The 21,909-nt window shown below is 34.6% G+C and overlaps 1 protein-coding gene across 1 annotated transcript in view; it reads right to left on the reverse strand.

Moving 5' to 3' along the window:
- TTN (titin) overlaps positions 1–21,909 on the reverse strand; it is a 272,956-nt gene that overhangs the window by 104,039 nt on the left and 147,008 nt on the right. The window contains exons 165-190 of the mRNA XM_026454265.1: positions 21,368–21,457; positions 21,022–21,099; positions 17,084–17,197; positions 15,700–15,768; positions 13,598–13,678; positions 12,605–12,679; positions 11,736–11,825; positions 11,241–11,303; positions 10,892–10,981; positions 8,585–8,635; positions 7,628–8,029; positions 7,193–7,471; positions 6,671–6,946; positions 6,395–6,534; positions 5,947–6,073; positions 5,590–5,853; positions 5,043–5,309; positions 4,639–4,902; positions 4,413–4,552; positions 4,145–4,271; positions 3,753–4,019; positions 3,375–3,641; positions 2,265–2,531; positions 2,035–2,174; positions 1,473–1,599; positions 538–680 (exon numbers count right to left, since the gene is read on the reverse strand). Of these exons, the coding sequence (XP_026310050.1) occupies positions 538–680; positions 1,473–1,599; positions 2,035–2,174; positions 2,265–2,531; positions 3,375–3,641; positions 3,753–4,019; positions 4,145–4,271; positions 4,413–4,552; positions 4,639–4,902; positions 5,043–5,309; positions 5,590–5,853; positions 5,947–6,073; positions 6,395–6,534; positions 6,671–6,946; positions 7,193–7,471; positions 7,628–8,029; positions 8,585–8,635; positions 10,892–10,981; positions 11,241–11,303; positions 11,736–11,825; positions 12,605–12,679; positions 13,598–13,678; positions 15,700–15,768; positions 17,084–17,197; positions 21,022–21,099; positions 21,368–21,457 (4,298 nt within the window). The remainder of the gene's footprint in view (positions 1–537; positions 681–1,472; positions 1,600–2,034; positions 2,175–2,264; positions 2,532–3,374; positions 3,642–3,752; positions 4,020–4,144; positions 4,272–4,412; positions 4,553–4,638; positions 4,903–5,042; positions 5,310–5,589; positions 5,854–5,946; positions 6,074–6,394; positions 6,535–6,670; positions 6,947–7,192; positions 7,472–7,627; positions 8,030–8,584; positions 8,636–10,891; positions 10,982–11,240; positions 11,304–11,735; positions 11,826–12,604; positions 12,680–13,597; positions 13,679–15,699; positions 15,769–17,083; positions 17,198–21,021; positions 21,100–21,367; positions 21,458–21,909) is intronic.

The raw sequence follows: 21,909 nt of genomic DNA on the forward strand, positions 1-21,909 counted from the left end.
ACACAGCCCAAAGCACTTGAAGGTTAAAAATAGCTTTGGAGAAATGCTTGAAAGAAAATCTGCCCAGAAGTTATCTCAACTACTTGATCAACTGCCCAAAATGGAATTTCAATCTTCTCCTCTTAATCCCCTTATATGCAGAACACTAGATAGGATGGAGAGCATTAATCTTAAAACTTAATGTGCACCATGGTTGCAGAGCGTGCAGTCAGAAAGCCTTTTTGATCCTTCCTGTCTTCTGGTTAATCAAACAAACTATCACTGATAGTCAGTGAGTCTTGCCTTTTCTTCAAAAAACTAAAACGTGATCATACTTTAAATTTATTTCTATTTTAATAAGAATATCATCTGGTTAAACCTAATAAAAAATGGAAAAATCGGCTTTACAGTTTCAGCAGAAATCAGGCTAAAGGTGGAAAGAGAAAGGCAAAGGCAGGGGAAGAGACATTAGAAAGAGCAAAGAATAAGGAACATACAAGTGAAGGTGGAAGAACTGCAGAAAAAGAACAGGAAAGACAAGGCATGCCTGCTTTTTACCTTATCGCTGGGCTCTAGTTTCTTCCCTTTGAGATACCATTCTACCGGGATATCCTCGTAGGAGAGCTCGCAGTCGAAGGTGGCTGTTTCCCCTGCAGTCACGGTGACATCCTTTAAAGGCCTCAGAAGACCAATTACTCGTGCTTTTCGAGAGGGAAGAAACAGCTTTGCGTTACTCATTTTGTAATCCCAAAAGAATAAATAGAGACTTAGATATGAACCTTCATGGTTGCTTTCTTCAGAAAGCCACAGGACTGGCCACTCTTTTAACTCCCATGTGAACGTGGACTTATGGTGCTGAGAAGGGGAGAGCTGGTAGCCAGAGAGCGAGTATATGTAGGGGCCCTTTCGTTCTGACGTACAAGGTCAGCGAGAAATTTCTGCCGCATCTGTCTCTCTGCCAGGCGTCAAGTTCTTCTTGCTACATAAGGTATGTGACTTCCAAAATAACTAAGACTCTGATTGGGAGAGGACAAGGGGCCCTGAATCAGAGGCTGTCCCTATCCATCAAACACTTTGCACCTTCCAGAAATGTTAGCCTAATGCTCTCCACCTTCTTTCTTGAATCTGACATGCTCACACAGCAAAGTTTGTCTTTCTGGTGCTCTAGTTGCACAGTCACTTGAGGGAAGTGGTCTTTAAGGGTTCTGAGTTAGATTCTCATTGTATGTGTATCTACTTTCAATGAGAGGACTACAGAGCGGGAAAATCTGATTTGCTAAATTTTCTTTTGTTCAAATGGCAAAGTCAACAAAATTTCCAAAATTTTACAGTTTGAACCACTTCTGTATTGGAATATCAAAGTGGCAAAGAGAGCCAGTTTTTGTGTTTTAACAATATTTTCTAACTAATAAAATAATTCCAATTAATTTCACTCACATTCATTTTCTGAAAAAGTGCTTATTTAATTTTCCTCAAAAACATACAATACTTACGCTTAACTCGGAGGTGGGCACTAGATTTAACATTGGCAGCTTGGAAATCCACCCCACCAGTCTGGTCCAGGCGACAGTTGTGCAAAACAAGGGAGTGTATTTTGCCTTCTTCCTTAATTTCACAATCCTGTACCAACAAAATAGAAAAACTTTCATAGAAAATAATTTTCTTTGAAATTTTTTCCTAAGGATAGAATATCTTAATTAAAGGAATGCAACAAATAAATGGTAGTGAAACTTTACATAACTTTGAGCTCTTTTTTAGGAAGTAAAGCTTACAAGTACTAAGAGGAAAGCCACATTTATTTTAGCTGTATAATTCTGAGCCAACTAGCAGCATCACAGAGTATCTACAACCTTATACCCACTCTGCTGAATCAAAAGTAATGCAAGTGTGCCAGTCTGAGCCCATTCATAGACCCTGACATCTCTCTTTGGCTTAGAGTCTGATAGAGAAACTGCTATCATGTTTTAAATGTCCTGCATGCACTCTGACTTTCACCTGTCCTTTTCTAATTCACACAGCTCCTTTAGGTGTTGACAAGTTCAGAAATAGCCTTACAGGTGTTTGGAGTAGGGCCTCTCCCTTGAGTTTCCAGTTGGCGTGGATATCATCTTCAGAGATTTCAGTTTCAAAGCGGGCCGTCTCAGTCTCCATCACCTCCACACTGTGCAGGGGTCGCACCAGTTTAATTTCCCGATCTAGAAAAGTGAAGGGCCAGCATGGGTCATTAGCCTCTGGCACAAATAACCCCAATGCTTCAAGAGTGAAACTCATGGAAATTTCCTTACCCTCAATGTCAAGTTTTCCTGAGGTCTTATCTGTCCCACAGTCACAGGTGTACTGTCCAATATCCGATTTCAAGGCTTTCTTTAGGATTAGCATGCGTTTCTTGCCATCTGCCTTAATAACAGCATTTTTGGATGGCTTTATTTCCTTCCCATCCTTAAACCATTTCACTGGTGCATCTGCTTTGCTAATTTCACACTGTAGAATAACTTCATCTTTCTCTACACCAGTATAATCTTGAAGTTTTCCTGTAAAATATGGGTCTCCCTCTGCAAGTAAAGTACAAGTGAAAAAGTTTTATTGATCACCTTAGGGAAATGACAATCTCTTGGAAAGTTTAAGAGACAATTCACAGAGTTCTGAGTATATTTTTAAATTCTGTCAAGTGTTCAATCATTTAACCTGTTTATGTTCAAAAGTTCTCTAAATATTAGAAAGGGAATCGGTGCATGGGATTTATCAAGATCTAATCCATTCATATTGAATTTTGAAACATTTTGTTAACAGTAGCTAAAAAGACTGAAATTTAGCTTCAAATACAATTTTGTATTCCTCCATTATTTGGATAAATTTCTAATTTCTTAGCAACTCTATTATGTCTAGTTTACTTTTAAGCTTTCAGGTTCACATTGTTAGTTTTTCTTAATCAATTAATAGTTTGCCTTTAATCATGTCTATATATGTTAGCCTTCATGTTTAATCTTGTTGATATTAGGTGGCCAAGAAAATGAGGCTCGTTAATGTAGGTTATGTAGTATCTTCTCTTATGGGAAACTTGAAAAACATTCCTCTGAAATAATTTTGATAAAATGAAGAGATAGAAAGTATTTATATATTCCTGTTTTAAACATGACAGGGCTCAATAATTAATGAAAAATTTTAAGTTTGCTTTTAACTGGCTATTTTGTGGGCATAAGCTAGAATCTTCATTAATTTACAGTAAAGAAGGTAAAATGTTTTAGAAATAAGCCTGATTACATATGTGATGGCTTCATAAGGAGTTGGGCTGCTTTCATGCAATATAACACTTAGAAGACTGTTTTATAGAATAGATACTCCACAAATTTCTGCTGAATTTAATGCAATAAAATTAAAATTTAAAAAGCACTTACCAAGCACAGTGAGTTTAGCTTCGGAACTCATCCCCATAGCTTCTACTCTAATTTGAGAGGTATCATCAATAGACAGGTCTTTGAATGTGATTGAATGAGTTTTCCCTTCGTCTTGCATTGAGACCGACCTGGTGGTATGTAGGCGCTGGTCATTCTTGAACCATTTAACTCGGATGTTATCATGAGATAACTCCACAGTAAACACAGCACTTTCCTTCTCTTTGGCAGTTACATCCTTGAGAGGGGTGAGAAATTTAAGCCGGATTCCTATCAAGAAAAAAAAAAAAGAACTTACTAATTGAAGCACTTTAAAGAGGAAATATAAAAGTAAAGGCAAAAAAATGATTTTGGGGTGGACTATTTGATAAAACTATTTACCTTCAATGATCAGTTTGCCACTTGTGTGCTTATCTTCAGCTTCAAACATGTATTTTGCTTCATCTTCAAAAGCAGCCGACTTGATCACCATTGAATGCTTAGTGCCATCCTTTATAAGCTCAAATCTGTCATCACCTGTGATTTCCTGGGTTCCTTTTAGCCAACGGAATGTTTTGGGTTCCCTGGATACTTCACACTCAAACTTAGCCTCATCTTTCTCGAAGACTTTAACATCACTGAGAGGTGTGATGAAGATAAGAGGCAATTCTGAAAGAAGTGGACAGTGGATGAAGTCAGAATATGTTTCCATTGAGGACCCTTGATCAATGCAGGGGTGTATCAGGAAGTCTTGCAGAGAAAATACAAAAATGTGGCCGACAAGTAGAGCATACCTTTCACTTTCAGATTAGCTGCAGATTTGGCATTAGCAGCCTGGAAGGAAACTTCTCCTGTCATACCCAGCTGACAGTTATGAAGGATCAGAATATGCTTCTTCCCATCCTCAATGATTTCACAGTCCTGTTTGGAGTGAGGATTAGAAGGAAAGAAAGAACATCATTTACATAGTTATTCCTACAAATCATCAGATATTTTATACCTTTTTTCACCCTACACAACCAAGGAACCCGTCTCCTATATGATTAGCTAATCTTGACTTACAGGGGAAGCTGTCAAAGGCTCTCCTTTCAGCTTCCACTGGCCGTGAACATCAGGTTCAGAAAGTTCAATTTCAAAGCGGGCTGTTTCACCAACAAACACCTCTACTCCATACAGAGGCTTTTCCACTTTTATTAGTCGAGCTGAAATGATACAGTTTTGTTAGCATGACCAAACTAATAAACTACAGATTCAGATAGGGTAAATTTTACATTGTTGAGCAACTCACCCTCAACAGTAACATTTGCCTTGGTCTTGTCTGTGCCACAGTCACACACATATTCGCCTTTATCTTTAAGTTCTGCCTTTTTGATTTTTAAAATGCGGCGCAGGCCATCTGCCTTGATAGAATATTTGGGTGAAGGGACAATCTCTTCACCATCTTTGAACCATTTCACTGGTACATCCTTGCTGACTTCACACTTCAAAATAATCTCATCCTTCTCCACTGCAGTTTTGTCATGTAATTTCACAGTGAAGTAGGGATCAGCCTCTGTAAACAACATTTAGCATCACATTAGAAGAATGTGAAAACTAAAGTTTATTAAAGAGTAAAAGGTTGCAAAATATTTTATTACTCCCCACTCCCATGATTCAGAAACTGGCTCACTAGTTATAGTTGGTTACATTTACCTAAGACCTTCAGCTGTGCTGTGGAGCTCAGATCCTTGACTTGAGCTTTTATCTGAGATATATCATCCAGTGTCACTTCTTTCATTTCCAATTTGTGAGTCTTGCCCTCCGAAGAGATGAGTACTGTTCTGCTTGTGTGGAGTTTGACGTCATTTTTGAACCAGGCTACATGCATTTTTTCATGAGAAAGTTCACATACAAAAGTTGCTGTTTCACCTTCTTTTACTGTCTGATCTTCAAGAGGCGACATGAATTTCAGTCTTACACCTGAAATGCAAGCATAGATAATGCCTCAGAAACACAATTCACCTTCAGAAACATTCCATTCTAATCTGTCTCAGTAAAAGGGACCTATTTCACTTGACATTTATTCATCTTTCCAAATAGAGTGCCACTAAAAAAAAAATTCAGGGGGTTGTTTTGGTAACACTATGAAAGTTAATTAGTGATGCTGATTATCACAGCTTTTAGAACTTGGTGTCCTATCTTTAAAGTCATATATTTGCATGCTTTTATGGGATGTCACAGATCTCATTAGCTCTCTTACCTGTGACAAATAACCGAGCTGAGGTCTTCTTGCCCTCTACCTCAGCAGTATAGACCCCCTCATCATCAAATTGAGAATCATTAATAACAAGAATATGTTTCTTTCCATCAGCAATAATATCGAATTTGTCAGATGACTTGATTATATCGGGTCCTTTGGACCATATGACATTTGCCTCTCGGGTGAGGACACATTCGAATCGAGCCTGTCGCCTTTCTGGAACAGTGACATCCTTCAGGGGCACAGCAAAGTCAAGTTCGATTTCTGAAAATCAGACATTAAGAATGAGGCTTTTCAGAATGCACAGGGATGTGAAATGAAGTTGAGCCCCCTCCCTGAATTCTAAAAGCCCTATACCTTTTACTGTCAAAATGGCAGTTGTAATTGCATTCAGGGCCTGGTAGAGGACTTCACCAGCTTGGTCCAGTTTGACTTTGTGCAAAGTTAAGAAGCGTTTTCCACCTTCTGCTTTGATTTCACAAGTCTGAAAAACAATAGTTTTAGTAACCATTTGAAAGAGATAAATTCTCTATAGGAGAAATGTTTCAGATACAGATTTCTATAGAATTTTAAAAATTACTACTAATAAAAGTAAGCAGAGAATTCCCTGTCATAACATTTTACAAAAATTGTTCAAGTTGTCCCCAAATGATATGTAAAATTTCTTTCCTTCTTGGAGACTTTAGAAGACTCCATTATTATTAACTCCATTATTATTAAAGCAACCTGAATCTAGGAAGTAGATATTGAATATAGGATGTGGTTATTTTATATGACTAACAATTTAAAATGTGAAATTACTCACAGGTGAGGGCCTTAGAAGTTCTCCTTTCAGTTTCCATTGTCCAGGAATGTCTGCCTCTGAGATTTCTGCATCAAAGCTTGCACTTTCTTTCTCATAAATGGTAACGTCCTCTATTGGTTTAAGCAGTTCAACTTCACGTTCTGTATTGGTCAGAGATGAAGTAACATAATGCTTTAGACAATCCAACAATGCTTTGCTTTTATGTGTTTTGGTGTGTTATTTGGCTTTACACATATACAAAACTTATATTTTGAATAAAAGGTAGGATTTTCATACCTCCAAGTGTCAGCTTTGCAGGGTATCTTTTTCCTTCAATTTCCACTGCATATTCATCAATATCTTCTGGCATAGCATTCTTAATTTTGAGGTATAGATGATTTCCATCTCTCAGTATTTCAGTCTTATCATTTGGTTCTGCAGGGATTTCATCATATCCTTTGAACCACTTAATGTTTGGAGTATCTTTTGCTATATCACAGGCAAAAATAGCTGTCCCCTTGGGTTTCACATGCTGGTCTCGTATAGGTTTCACCAGCCAATCTCTAATGACTTCTATATGAAAATAAAATCAGGAAAAATGATTAAGATCTGAACAAGTAATATACATAACTTCCTTAGTAAATTTCAGAAATAGGAAAAATTTCACAAAATTGGGCATAATTAATCCACTATAGGATATATTGTTATTCCCCTTTTAGGTACAAGATTTCTGATATTGTAATACTGGGAAACGAAGTCCTTTCTTCCATTTTCTTAGTGTGGTAATAAGCAGAAAAAATCTTCCAGGAAAGTACTAACCTACTACTTTTACGCAAGATGAACACTCCAGGTTGTTGGCGTTTTCCACAGTAACTGTGTATGTTCCAGCATCTGTGTCGTCTGCATCGTTGATGGTCAGGGCCCGCATCAAGCCAATGACGCCCGGCACAATTCGGCCAGGTTTCTCCACCACAATCTTGCCATCCTTCCTCCAGACAACATCACGCTCTTTGTTTAACTCGCAGCTCAAGTACAATGGCTGTCCTTTGACCACTGTGACTTCCTCTTCCAGTGTTTTTACAAAACGCACAGGAAGTTCTGTGAAGAATTTCAGTATATATTTCAATAAATACAATATTTTCAATGAAATAAAACTTGGAAATAAGAGGTTTTGTAAAACTACAATGCAAGTTGCTACTAAGGTTTGTTACATTAAAGTTTAATATAGATTATGTTCAGAAGACTGGAAATTACCTTCAACAACAAGTTTAGCCGTGGAGGTCTTTTCTTTGTTTCCCAAACGTAAAACACAGGTGTATTCACCAGCATCGGAAAGTTGAACATCAATGATGTGCAGCTTTCTGTCTTTACCATCTGCAATAAACCTGTGCTTGGGGCTCTCACGGATATTGCTACCATCTTTCATCCAGGTTGTAATTGCAGTGGAGGGGGATACCAAACATTCAAAGATTGCTGAAGAGCCAACGAACTCTGATTCAGTCAAGACGATGTCTTTGATCTCTTTCACAAACTTCAATGGCACAGCCTTTAGCTGGTAGGTGAATGGGGCTTCATCGGGAGGTTTCTCTCCACCACTTCCTGGCCTTAATTTTCTCCTTTCGGCTTCTATTGGTGAAGGAGTCTTTTTGGCTACACCTAATTCAAAGTAAAATAAAAAGTTGATTTGGCATCCCCATAGGAGTCAGAAAATTCATACTTGGCTGCCTGCTGGATAAAACCAGCCATAAAGCAATTAGAAGACAAGAACAGAAAATTAAAGACCAGGCAATTGAAAGGTCAGTTGAATTTATACTGCCTTGTTTCAGACAGGAAAATGAGATGGTATAAGGAATCCATGAATCATAAATGCTCCTTTTCTCAAGTTTTAATCTGAAGTATAAAATAGCCAGATTAATGTCTAATTATTTTATCTGCCATGTATAAATATCAGGCATATGAAAAATGAAGCTAAGAACCTATAGGATTCGCTATGCTTAAATATAGTTGGTATATATATGTATATTTTTTACCTCCTTGCATAATACTAAAAGTGTATTATTTGAAATATCAGAAAACATGCTAGGTTTAGTAGAATCAATTAGAAAAAATAAAAATTGTTATAAATTTTGTCATTTTTTTTCCCCTTGAATATGAACTTTAGAAATTCAGAGTGGAAGGTTACAATACAAGTACTAGAAAAACGAATCTCACCTTTAATAGGACCTTTTGGCTTGGCAGCCTCTTCCTTAGGTGCTTTGGCTTCTGAAATAAAAATAAAACTCAGCATTTAAACACTTTTCGGACTTACTTCATGTTTAATAGTAAACCATGGAGGGTGAATCATGCTTCATTATAAATATTAATGCATAAAGATAAATTGGTTTCATTTATATGTTCTATGCATAATCATATTTCCAGGAAGGCATATTCTGAGATTGCAGAGCTCAAGCTAAATTGCCAACATATTTAGGATTAACAGATTGTTTCAGCAAGTGCCTTATTCTCTTCCCATTTTTGGAAGGCTTACTGTTGCCTTGTGAGGAAAAGTTTTGCTCCTGGCTACCTATGCAAAATATTTTATATGTTTATGTATGTCCTGATTATGTGCGCCAAGGAAATAAGGTTTTGTCAATAAGAAATCAGTGTAGGGAAAAGGGAAATGGCCGAGAAGTTACCAAAAGACTTTCTTTTTATGTCTAAATTGGGCAGACAAACAAATCCAGGGAAGACTAAAGAAAAAGAGTCCACGTACCACACATGCATGAGTTTCTTTGAAGATTTCCCTTAGACAATGAAGTAAAGCAGAAGCAAGAGAGTTCTGACATTTAGAGTTTGATTCCATTATTAATACAGGACAGTATAAACTGTGGAACGAGTTCACTAGCTTCAGCCCCCAGGATAACTGAGAATAGCTTTATTTTTATACATACTTAATTAGCCAAGAGCAATTCATCACCTTTTTCTGAATAATAAAAGTACTACACTGGCATTATAAAAGTTTAAAAGAGTAATGCCCAAATCATAAACATCAGTGACAAAATATAACATAAATATTAAAAATTAAACTACAGTCAAAAGAATATAGTATATTTTTTCATGTCATTAAACATGGTAAACTCCAAATATTTTGAGATAATTTTAAATAAAAACATTCTAAATAATTTATATAAAAATATATTAACAAATATAAAATGACTATATAATTATTGAATGAATAATCTAAAATAATATAATTTTTCTGAATAGTTTTATTTATTGATTTATTAAAGATATAATCAATTTTTATTAGGTTCAGAAAATTAAATTAAAAAATCTCTCTGTCAAGCTATTATGGGTATTTCTAAATGTTATTCCCGGGGGCTATGCACATCTCATTGTGGAATTAACAAATAGTTCTTTTTTTTTTATTCACCCTGAATTTTTTATTTTGTGCTTTATCAGTGGAGATGATCATTTTTCCATAGGAACAAATTGTCAAGGCATTACATTGAATATCTTAGATTCTTCACATCTTAGAAAATTATCAATATATGCATTCCCCCCCACACCCCACTTTAAATTTACTTTGTTTTATTTTTGGTTTTGTTATTTTTTTCTTTTTTTAAAAAATAATTTCAACTTTTATTTTAAACTCATGGGATGCACGTGCAATTTTGTTATGTGGATATATTTCATGATGCTGAGGTTTGGGATATGAATGATCATGTCACCCAGATAGTGAGCCAGAGGGCAAATAGGATGTGTGTTTATCAATGACTATCAATTACACATCAAATTAGTTTTGATCAATTATATCTCAAATTATCACTTAAATGATGAACTATACTAAATAGTTCATATACAACTAATAGGTGCTTTAAGTTTGGACTTGAGATATCTATACCATGAAGTTAGAACATTTAAGAAAATTATTATTGATCTAATTCCTTATACAGATTAAAAGACTGAACTATGGAGTCTCTTTTTTCTTTTTCTTTTTTTTGTGGTAAAATATACCTAACATAAAATTTATCATTTTAGCCATTTTTAAGTATACAATTCAGTTGCATGAAATACAGTCACAATGTTGTACAACCATCAACACTATCCATTTCCAGAACTTTTACATTATCCCAATATACAGACTTTTTTAAAAAAGAGAAATAGTTCCAATAGGGTATAAGGGAAATTTGAAGCTTCATGGGATTCTTATATGTATACCCTTATAGGGTCTCTGCCTGTCTCCTTAGTTTTTATCAGCCCCAAACATATTCATTACTTAATCTCCAAAGCATATGAAAGAAATAGCGCAACCCGGGAACGTACATTCCAATTAAGGCACAATATTCACCCACTGGGCAGGAGACAAAGTGGATAAAAGATATTAGATGAAGAAAGTCTAGAAACTTATCATAAACCTCCAAAGTTGAAATGATACCTATGTTGCAACATAAACAGGGCTTGAATTTTAATCAAGTGTGAATACTTTTATTAAGTCCCCAAAGCAAACTAGCAAAAAGAAAGCTACAGGATAAATACCTGCTTTCTTTCCAACCACCGGCACTGTTACTGGGGCAGCGATGGGGGTTGGTTCAGGTTCCACAGGAGGTGGTTTGATTGTTTTCACTTCTGTAGAGAGATGTCCATTGCATTAATGTATCAATTTGTCACTTCCTAAAAGCTTATTTGGTGGCTTATTTGCCTCTTCTGATATAATTTTGAAATCTTTGAATAACTAGTTTTTAAGAGAACAGTATGTTAAGCATATTGAGACATCAGAAATCATTTGATATATACTGACTTTCACCTACTATCTTTTATTAAGTGCATGTTATGTGTGTGAATCAAGAAGGAATATGCTGTTGACATTGAGGATAAGTTTGCTCACCTGCTTCAGGCTTTGGTTTCGGTTCAGGTCCAGGGAGAGGTATTGCTGGCTTGATTTCAGGCACTGAAATAATTCAGAGTAGAGGGCAGATTATCACAGGATTTTTGAAGTTTTTCACAAAGTCAAAACCAAAATTAAGCCCACATATCTTGGAAGATATTATAATTTATATACATATAATTATCAAATCAAGGATTTGATTAGTTTTCATTTTAAACAAAATATTTGGAAAATATAGTAAGGCAATGTTCTTGGTTTTAATGTTGTTATTTATCTCATTGCCCATAAATACAATTTTTTTTTTCTGGTAACTTATTTAGCAACTGGGTAATCATTAGCCAATTGCATAGGAGAGTGAGATGGTAAAGAAAATTAAGCCATATGTGATGAACAGATTAAGGTCATGTGTTCAAATCTTTATGTCAGTGTAACAATATTTTAAATGATACATATTTGCATTTTTAGAGACAACTAAGAATGCCAGTAGATTTGTACCTTTTGTTGGTTCAGGAATCTTCCTTTCTCTTTTTGTAACAGTAGGTACTTCAACCTCTTCAGCAGGTTTTGGAGGTGGTGGTTCTGGTACTTTAAGATAAGATTTTTTTTTTAGTGTTAATATTTGAATATTTAGGGAGCAACTCATCTGAAATATCAATTTATTTTCAAAAACTCTATTGATGGCTTCTTAAAAAACCTTATAGTTTATCAATTAATTTCTATTTTATTTTCTTGACTCTGCTTGCATTTATTTTTCTTCCTTTTATTCCATCAACTTGTCTTCCACTCCCCAAAGCTCTCTCCTTCTAAATCACTTCTATAATAGTTCCCAATAATTACACCCTTTGAGAAGAGGCTATTGACAATTGCATTGGGAGTTATACATGATATAAATGATGAATTGATGGGTGCTGACGAGTCGATGGGTGCAGCACACCAACATGGCACAAGTATACATATGTAACAAACCTCCACGTTATGCACATGTACCCTAGAACTTAAAGTATAATAAAAAATAAAAATAAATTTAAAAAAAAAGTCAATCCATTTAAAAGCTCCCAGATTATGAAACCTTTGCCGACAACCTCCCACGAATAGCCACTTGATTATTTCAGTCATTTCTACTGGAGGAACTTAAGTTGCAAAGGAATGATAACAATGAAGTGTAGGGAAATACATGAATGGATTTGGGAATTACTATAAAAATATTTAAACAGAAAGCAGACAATGGAAAACAAAGACTACATCACAGATGAAATATGAAGCCATGTTTACATCTAACTTCATTTATGTTTACAAGATAAACCTTTTGTTAAATGTCCATTTTGTTAAAAGATATTCTTACAAATTGTCACTGAGATTCCTACCTGCAGGTTTTTTAACTTTTTCTAGTTTTTTAGGTTCTACTTTAGGCTCTTCTTCTTCAGGTCTTTTTCTTAGAACTTTAAAGACAAAAAGGTTTATATGTAAACCAAGACAAACTAATGAAGATGTTGAATAAGCTTGACAAATGCAAATAATGTACAAAGCAAGGAAAATGAAAAAAAGCATGCTACCTAGCACTCTGGAAAGTAAGCATTTACACTAAAAGTTTTTTCTTTTTTTTTTTTGAATCAAAGGTTGTTATGTTAATTACAATAGCACTCAAAGTTACTTTGCTTCTGTCTTGATAGAGGGTATATCCTGAGACAAGTCTGTGGGAGAAACAGCTCCAACACAAAATGAATAATTTGAATAGCAACGAATTATAATAATAATTAAATGTTAATGATTTAATGAGTATGTAAATAAGTAGAAAGTTTACTTAAGCAGAGATATCCAAAGAAAGGTAGCCTAAAAATCAGTAATTCTATGTGAAGACAATGTTAGAACTTAATTCTTCATTTGACTATCTTGTTTCACATTCTTTAATATTGTATTAGTCGGAAAGAAATGTTCAGTTTTTTAAAGATGTTATTTATTAGTTGTGGTGATCCTGTGTCATGCTTTAAAACTGAATATTGAATTTAAGCTAAAGTAGTTTCATGTAAGGTATTTAATAGGTTTAGTGTTCTTTACTACATAATTTGGTTATGAAAATGGCAGTCATGGTTGTTGTTAGTTTAGAATATTATCAACTTAGCTATGCCTATTAACATTTTAAATTTCAAAATACTGTGAATGCTCACAAAATTTCTGTCTTTTTTTAAAAGAAAGATCTGGAAATGACATTTTTCTTAATTTTCAGTGAAACTACAAACAAATTTTGATAAATAGCGAACCAATTCAAAGAAAACCAAAGGACAGAAACATTTTTGTAAGCTTTCAAGTTCATTTTAAAAATTACTTAACGCTGACAGAATGGTTGAAAAATACTATACCGCTTTTCAGAACAACTTCTTCCTTTGGTTCAGGCTTACGTTCAGGAAGTAATTTGCGAACTTTCTTTTCACCTCCAGGCACTTAAAAGAATATGATTTCAAATTTTGAAGTGAATTTATATAAAAACGGAATTTCAACAAGAAAAATGTCTCTCCTAAAACTAGTTAACTGTAGTGCATTAAGTAACAATTTTCACTGCATATAAATACCACAGAATTTAAGTTTAAATGATACATTTCAAGTTATCTCCTCTGTATAAATATCTATACAGCCTTGTGATGAAATTCAACTCCATTAACTGCAGGCAAATGTATTCATTTTAAATGCTTGTAGCGGATGTTGCTCTGTACTGACTTTATGAATCTTTAATCAAACTATAGGGTTCTTGACAGCATCTTTGTCCCAAACTGCAACTGCAGATTGTCCAAATCTACGATGTTATCTCCCCAACCACTAAATGTATGAAAATGATACTGGCAAGTGTTAGTGCCATCATTCAGTCTTCTCCACTGAGGGAAGACGGTGGCCAAGGGTTCCGATTTGTGACTTTGATGCTGGGGAAGGGCCATATCTCACTTTCTGAACAGAAAAAGAGTATCCTTTCTTAAGATTTCCTTTTTGAAATAATACTGGATAAAATATTTAAAATTATAGAATTATAAAATCTCAAAGCTGGTGTTGAAAGCTCATTTTTTGTAAATAAGAAAATGTTCTTAAATTCATTCAAATTAAGGAATGCAAGGAATTCAAAATTAATTTCCTCTACAGTGAATACTGAGCATGGTGGGTGATGCTATTTTATAGAGCGGCCTCCTTTGCTATTACGGCCCTCACAGATTTGAATGGTGAAAGAAAGGAACACGTGGTGATTATTAAACCATTTTCCTCTCTACTAATGTCAATTAAAATCTAATTTAGAACAATATTTATTTGTATCATGTAACTATTTGCTCACTGTCAGAAATCTGAATTTTTAGATATTTCTATAAAATTTTCTATTTAGGGCTTTAAACAAGATATTTGCAACTCATTAAATTTTTTTATGTGATAAAGATAACGTTGCTTAACTCTTATTTCAAAAATTTAAACCTGCAATAGGCAAATATGTATTTTATTTTGAATAATCATTTTTTTCTAATATATCTATGTGTTTTTTATATTATTATTTTATTTTAAAAATCTTATTGATGTTTGAGAACCCACCATTGTAGCTATTATTTTTAGAGTCATTATATGTGATTATGTGCTATTTTAAAGTTTATGATCAATATCCATGATAACATCATTTTGTAATCTCCCCTTTATGAAATCAGGAAATGTATATTTATATGGATGACTTTTTTCCCCAAAATTTCAGAGTGACCAGAAAGAGTCTTAATTTCTAGGTCTGAATGTGTTGATTACTTGAACAGAACACTGCTACCCACTAGAAAAATTAAGTTTATTTTTGATAGCTGTTTTCTAGACTCTTATAATTCATTTAGTTTTCTTTAGGGTCTAATTTTAGATGAGACCTTATTAGGAAAAATACTGTTTACAGAAAAATACATTTTGAAAAATTACCTACAGCAATAAGGAAATTTTTCTGAAATGTGAATTCTGTACACCTCAGAGAATGCCTTAGAGCCAGTGAGAAGAGACTGACACGAAAGTCCTAAGGAAATCCCTACAAATAACCTTAATAATATAAAAGGCAGATAAGACGTATTTTTAATGCTTATTACATTGGCTAAAATGCTTATGTCAGGGAAATGTCAAAACAGTTTACTAATAGCTCCCAGCATTTTAATCTCACATGTCTCTTGATATCAATTTTGGCTAACCAGTAAAATTTGGTATTTTTAAGTTTAGGAAAATGCAAGAAGACATATGCAGATGAGACAAAGATAGACCATGTCTACGCAATGTATGAAAGGGATGGGAGACAAAGGAAGCCACACTTATAAGCCAGGACCATAAAAGCCACAGAAATATAAGAAATGAATGGGACTACTCTCTGATGATTGAAAAAGAGAGACAGAACATTCGATGGAGGCAGAAAGAGCGAGGAGTCAGGAAAAGGGCTACCACATAAGTATGTATTTTTCAGCCTGTGAAATACCTTTCAGAGGTGTAAGCTCCACTTTTTCTGGAACCTCAGGTTTTTCAGGAACTTTCTTCTTTGGAACAGCTTTAAAGAATATGATTTTTACTTTTGTTATTTGTATATTTAATCTGAAGCAAGTGATTAACTTTCTACTCCAAGAATCAAAACCAAGCTTTGCTTATAACCAGAAAGCATTAATAACAGCCAAGAACAGCTTCCAAAGAACATACAAGCAGCATTCGAACTATGAAAACAGACTGCAGTTTTACTCCAAAGCTCAGTAGTTAATTAAAGACCGGCAGAGAAATAAGGCAATTTTTGTTATTGGCAGGAGGAAGAAATTTTCCTTTGAGCATATATTTTACGTTAAGGGAAATGTATTTATGTGTGTGTCCTCATGGAGTATCAATTAACAGATGGGTGGCCTTTCAAGAGGTGCCAGAGGGTCCCCCTAAAGGCCATGAGGGTTGTAGAGGGCAAGAATCACCAGCAGCAATGTCTTATGCTGGAAGACTCTGGTTTGTAGATACATAGGTCTGTATGGGGAAAGTGCATATCTAAGATTACATCTAGATAATTTTAGATTGGGGAATCATATGACATCACAAGACAACTTTTTGTTAAAATAAGAATAATATGTTTTTGCCAGTTTATTTCAGCTTTTAAAGAAACTGATATTTTTAAAATTAAGTAACATTGTGCCAATTCATAGAAAAATCAAAATATAAGAAGGTGAAAGGGAAGTTTAATAATAGGAAGAGATGCTGGATACCAAATGTCTTCATAACCACTCTTTCCAGCTCCCCTGAGAACCACACAGAACACTTCTTTAAGTTGCAAGAAAAAAAAAAAAGATAGGGGAACAGTAACAAGTCATTCATATGCTTTCCTTTCATGATATATAAGTACATATCAGCTATTGGAGATCATAACTGTATTACTTGTAATATATTTAAAAGCACATGCAATTCTTTAAGAACAAAGTTTTGGCTTTTATGTAAATGTGTTACTGCAATATTGAAAATATCTTGCAAAGAAAGATTTCTTATATATTCCTTAAGCATAAGACCGCAATGATATGTATAGCAATCAGGCTTTGAAATCAGAAAACTCTTTTCTCCCCACTCCACAAAAGAAAGTTAATTGGATAACCCCTGCATTCACATATCCCGATGATGCTATCAGTGTACTTTCTGACTTTTGCAGCAGCAGGCATGACATGACAAGCAACCCAGGAACCATGGGGCAGCAGAAGACACAACTCTATGCAATCTCACAGTACAATGATGTCTGAAAGTACACACTTCTAAAAGTCATACATTTCTTGCAAGCATCATTTCAGATGGCTGGATAGAAGTTTGAAGCAGGCTAATAAAACTTTGGAAGTGGCATTTTTTACCTTTAAGTTGGAATATTTTCTCCCTCACATCTTCCTTAGGTGGAGCAGGTGGAGGAGCTGGGGGTCTTGGTTTGAGTTTTGGTTTCTCAATAACCTTCTTTTCAGGTTCAGGTTCTTGAAAGAGTATTTCAGAGGTGTTAGTATATGTATATGTTAGCATGGGGATATGTAGAATATTTAATATAAATTATATATATAATTTATATATAATATACACATACACACATACACACACACACCTATATATATGAAGTACAAAGTTTACTTTTTAAGGTACATAATACCAGTATCCAACACAAAACACAGAACATAAAACATAAAAATATCAACCCTTTACACAGATGATGAGAAACACAGCAAAGACACCAATAACAACAAACAAAGCATCCAAACAAGCCACAATTGACATGAGATAAACAGTACAAGTTACATAGAAACCTAAGAATGAGGTTCACATTTAAAACGAAGAATACTTTACTTACAAATGGGAACAGACATACTACATATGTACAACAACATAAACCATATACATTTAAAGAGAAAGAATATGATAAAGAAGATTTAAGTCCACTGGACTGAATACCTTTTACTGGTATTTCTTCAGGCTGTGGTTCAGGTTCAGGCTCTTCAGGTTTAATGTACTTTTCAATTTCACGTTCTTTAAAGAATTTTGACAAAGGATATGAAGTTGTAAAGTTCTTCAAAAAGACTCATAGAAATTTCACATTGATGCAAAGATTACAGTCACAAAATAAAAATGTACAATTCATACAAATTCACATATAGAAAAATTCACGTATAAGAAAAATTTCTTATATTTGAACTGCCTATTAGATTATTCAATGTATATTGATGGCAAATGCGATGAGTTTTAAAATTTGATACTGTGTTATCATTTGAGGATCCAAGGCAATTCTTCCATTTTGCTTCAGTAAACTGTACCTTTTGGAATTTATAATTACCAACAAGAGTAACCAAATTAAAGATTCTAACTTGAAAGAAGTGTAACTATTTCAAAAACAAAGCAGTCAAACATGCTAGACAGATCTTGTATATAATTTCAAGAAGGAATACTGTCCTGTAAATGCTTTTGTAATTCTAACAGGAATCTTCAGGAGATTAAAAACAATTATATATATATATATATACCTTCAACAGGGGGAGTCTCTTTTCTACCAATGGTTATAGATGCTTTTTCTTCATATATTATTTCCTCAGGAGTCTCTTCAACTTTAAAAAACATAGTGTTTTATTTTAGACTATATTTAGAACAGAATACTGCAACTACTATTCTAACATATCTACCTAGCTACATTAAGTAACACTCTATTAACAGATTATTCAGATGACCCCCAAATATCAATAACTTCAATACATGAGACAGACAGACAAATACATAAGATTCATCTACAATCAAAGCAAGAGGATGAAGACAATTGTCATCTTTACAAGATGTATGGAGAAGCCATGTACCTTCAGCAGGTGGAGCTTCTGGCTCTGCAGGGATAGGCACAGACACTTCCTTTTCTGGGATGATTTTCTCGGGCACTTTGGGCACTTTAAAGATATGATTTTGTTTACTATTAAGAATTTAGAAGACATGCAAAATTGTCTAAAGAGCAGGCAAAGAATGCAGGGGCAAGAGCTTCATCTTAGAAGATTTCATGGGAAAAATGGCTTCTGAGACATGGCACCATTTTGGACATCCTAATTTTATATATGAATCTTCTCAGCCTTCTTCATTTGCTTCTAGTCCTCTGTGTACCCTTCAATGAAGGTGTTTTCCCACTGGTCTAACTTTGACACTTAAAAAAATTTGCTGTACATTTTCTGAGTAATTGTTCCTGCATACTCAATTCTTATTTCCATGTGAATGACTTTAAGCTACATCTCTAGGCCTGATCTCTTTCTTAAGCTCCTGAGGCACACTCCCAACTTTTATGCTTTAAAGGTGAAAAATACATCTACCATCTTCCTCTAACATGTGTTCAGAGACCCAATGAACCATTCTTTTGGCCATCTAGCTTTAAACCTTACAATGATCTTGGGCTCCTCAATTTCCCTAATGGTTTTGACAATGGTCAGAGGCCACTCAGTCTCCATTTCTCTCAAACCCAGTGCCCCTTTCCATTTCTACCACCACGGATCTTGTCCAACTCCTAAAGACCTTAAATAATTGCAATGGGTCTTTACTATTTAGCAGCTGAAATTGCTGTCAGTTACCTTCCTAAAGCCCAAATCCTATTAATATGTAAGCCTACTGCAAAACCTTTGAAGCTTCCTACTGCCTATAGAAAAAAGTACAAGCCTTTTTCTGGCATTTGAAGTACTCCAAAATATGACCCCATCTTTATATCTGATATTATCTTTCAAGACATTCCACAGCCAATCCATACTCAAATAGTATAAGTTTACTTGAAAGTCCTTGAACATTCTAGATCCTTCTATCTGTGCCTTTCAGTATGCTTTTCCCTTTCCATACGATATCATGTCCTCAATTTCTTTCTTTCTTTCTTTTTTTTTTTTTTTTTTTTTTTTGAGACAGAAGCTCACTGTGTTGCCCAAGCTGGAGTGCAGTGGCATGATCTCGGCTCACTGCAACCTCTGCCTCCTGGGTTCAAGCGATTTTCCTGCCTCAGCCTCCCAAGTAGCTGGGATTACAGGCACATATCACCACGCCCAGCTAATTTTTGTATTTTTAGTGGAGACGGGGTTTCACCATGTTGGCCAGGCTGGTCTTGAACTCCTGACCTCAAGTAATCCACCCACCTCAGCCTCCCCAAGTGTTGGGATTACAGGCATGAGTCACCACATCCGGCCTCATTTCCTCAATTTCTACATGTAAAAGTCCATCAAAATTTAAATTCAATTATTCCACACAACTTCTCATGATGCCTCTCTCTGAAAGTAATCTTTTCTTGCCCTGTGTTTCTGCAGCCCTTTGTATTCACTTGCTATGTGTAATCACTTCCTGTGTGTATTAGAGTCCTGTTATCTTTCTATCCTCTCACCGGATTTAACTTATTTGAAGACAGGATCAGGCCTTAATTTTTCTAATACTATGTCTCGTTAATGGTCTACATTCAACAAAATATGTTGAATTGAGCTGTTTGACACATTGAATGAGAGAAGGTTCTTTTCTACTAGTTGTAATCATGTGATATATCACGGCACAACTGAATCCCATTCATTTTTTCACTCCTGCTTGTCTATTTCAGTTTTTTCCCCTTCATTATTTCCCTTTTTTCTGTGCAATGTGGTTTTAACATAAATTCACAATCAGTATGTTTTTCTCTAAGACCTATTATTAACATGCTTAAATAGCAGTTAGAGAAATCTATTTTTTCTTCATGGTAGGTACCTTTTTCTGGAAGAACTTCTGGTTTTTTGGTAACAGGCACAGGTTCTTTCCTTACTGGAACAAGTTTCTTGGGCACCTCAGGCACTTTGAAGATATTAGTTTTGTTTTAAAAAGAGTATTTAAAAACATTTTTAAATATTAAGAATAAAAAACCTGCATTTATTGGAGCAGCATTAAAATTAATGAAAGCAAAATAAGGAAATTTTTGTCCTTAGTTATGCAACGACAACGAGGACAACTTATTGGATTACACTTTAAGATATCAGAATATTTTCTTTTTTATGATGCCAATGATGATGTGAATACCTTTAGCTGCTGGTGTTTCTGGCTTCTTAACAGTTGGGACCTTCTTCACTGGAACAACTTTCTTTGGCATCTCAGGTTCTTTAAAGATATTAGTAGCATTTAATAATACAAAGTTGCAAGATGTAAGATATACATACAAGTTTTAGTTTATTGAACACCATAACATAGAGATAAGAGTTAACAAACAATTGATATAACACAACACACAATAAGAAAAGAGTGTAAAATTGTAGACACCACAAAAATGAAGTATTCATTTTAACATGAGTACCTTTAGGAGGTGGTGCTTCTGGCTTTTTGATGACAGGAACTTTCTTCTCTGGGATGATCTTCTTGGGCTCTTCAGGCACTTGAATAATAGGAATTTCTTTTAGAATTAGATGATTACAATGAAAAATGTAATGCTAATGAATGAATTAAAAGCCACACATATTTCTTGGTATATGTGGGACCAGATTCTGTGGGACCAAAGTTGTATGTGTAGAAATGACTTTTGTTCTTAATGTAGTCAGATTTCAGGCAACAAGGTACAAGACTGATATTTTGCCTTGAAGAAGATATATAGACACAAAAATGAAATGACTGTATTTTCCCATGCAGTGAATTCTGCTTTGTACCTGCTGGAGGTGGTGCTTTTGGTTCCTCCTCTTCTGCAACAGGAACTGGCTCTTCCTCTTCAGGAGCAATTTCCTCAGGTTCTTCATATACTTTAAAGATATTAATTTTATTTCAATGTATGGAACAATATTCTAAGATGGACAAACACTAAACACAACAAATAGTAATCTTGATTTCTTCTTTTGTTTCAATTAATACCTTCTCTTATTTTTGTTAAGATAAAATCTATCTCATTTGCACTAACTTCTTCGTCTATTGATTCGAATGCTTGCAAAGCCCTTTTAGTGTTTAATGTCATTTATAATCATTATTTCTCCTGTCTTACTTTCTGTGTACATTGGAGAAGCTTTGTTTAATGCAGCTTACTATGACTTATGTAGATACTGTGGACCAATAACCCAAAATAGATTTGAGATGGAAGCTAATTTAGAATAATGAATTAAGACAAATAATTAAAGGTTAGAAAATGACCAAGAAATAATGAGTTAGGAAGGAAGAAGAACAAAGCTTAAATTAGAAATAGTCACAAGTGGCAAGGTCA

The sequence above is a fragment of the Piliocolobus tephrosceles genome, chromosome 11 (assembly GCF_002776525.5).
Source record: "Piliocolobus tephrosceles isolate RC106 chromosome 11, ASM277652v3, whole genome shotgun sequence".
NCBI lineage: Eukaryota > Metazoa > Chordata > Mammalia > Primates > Cercopithecidae > Piliocolobus > Piliocolobus tephrosceles.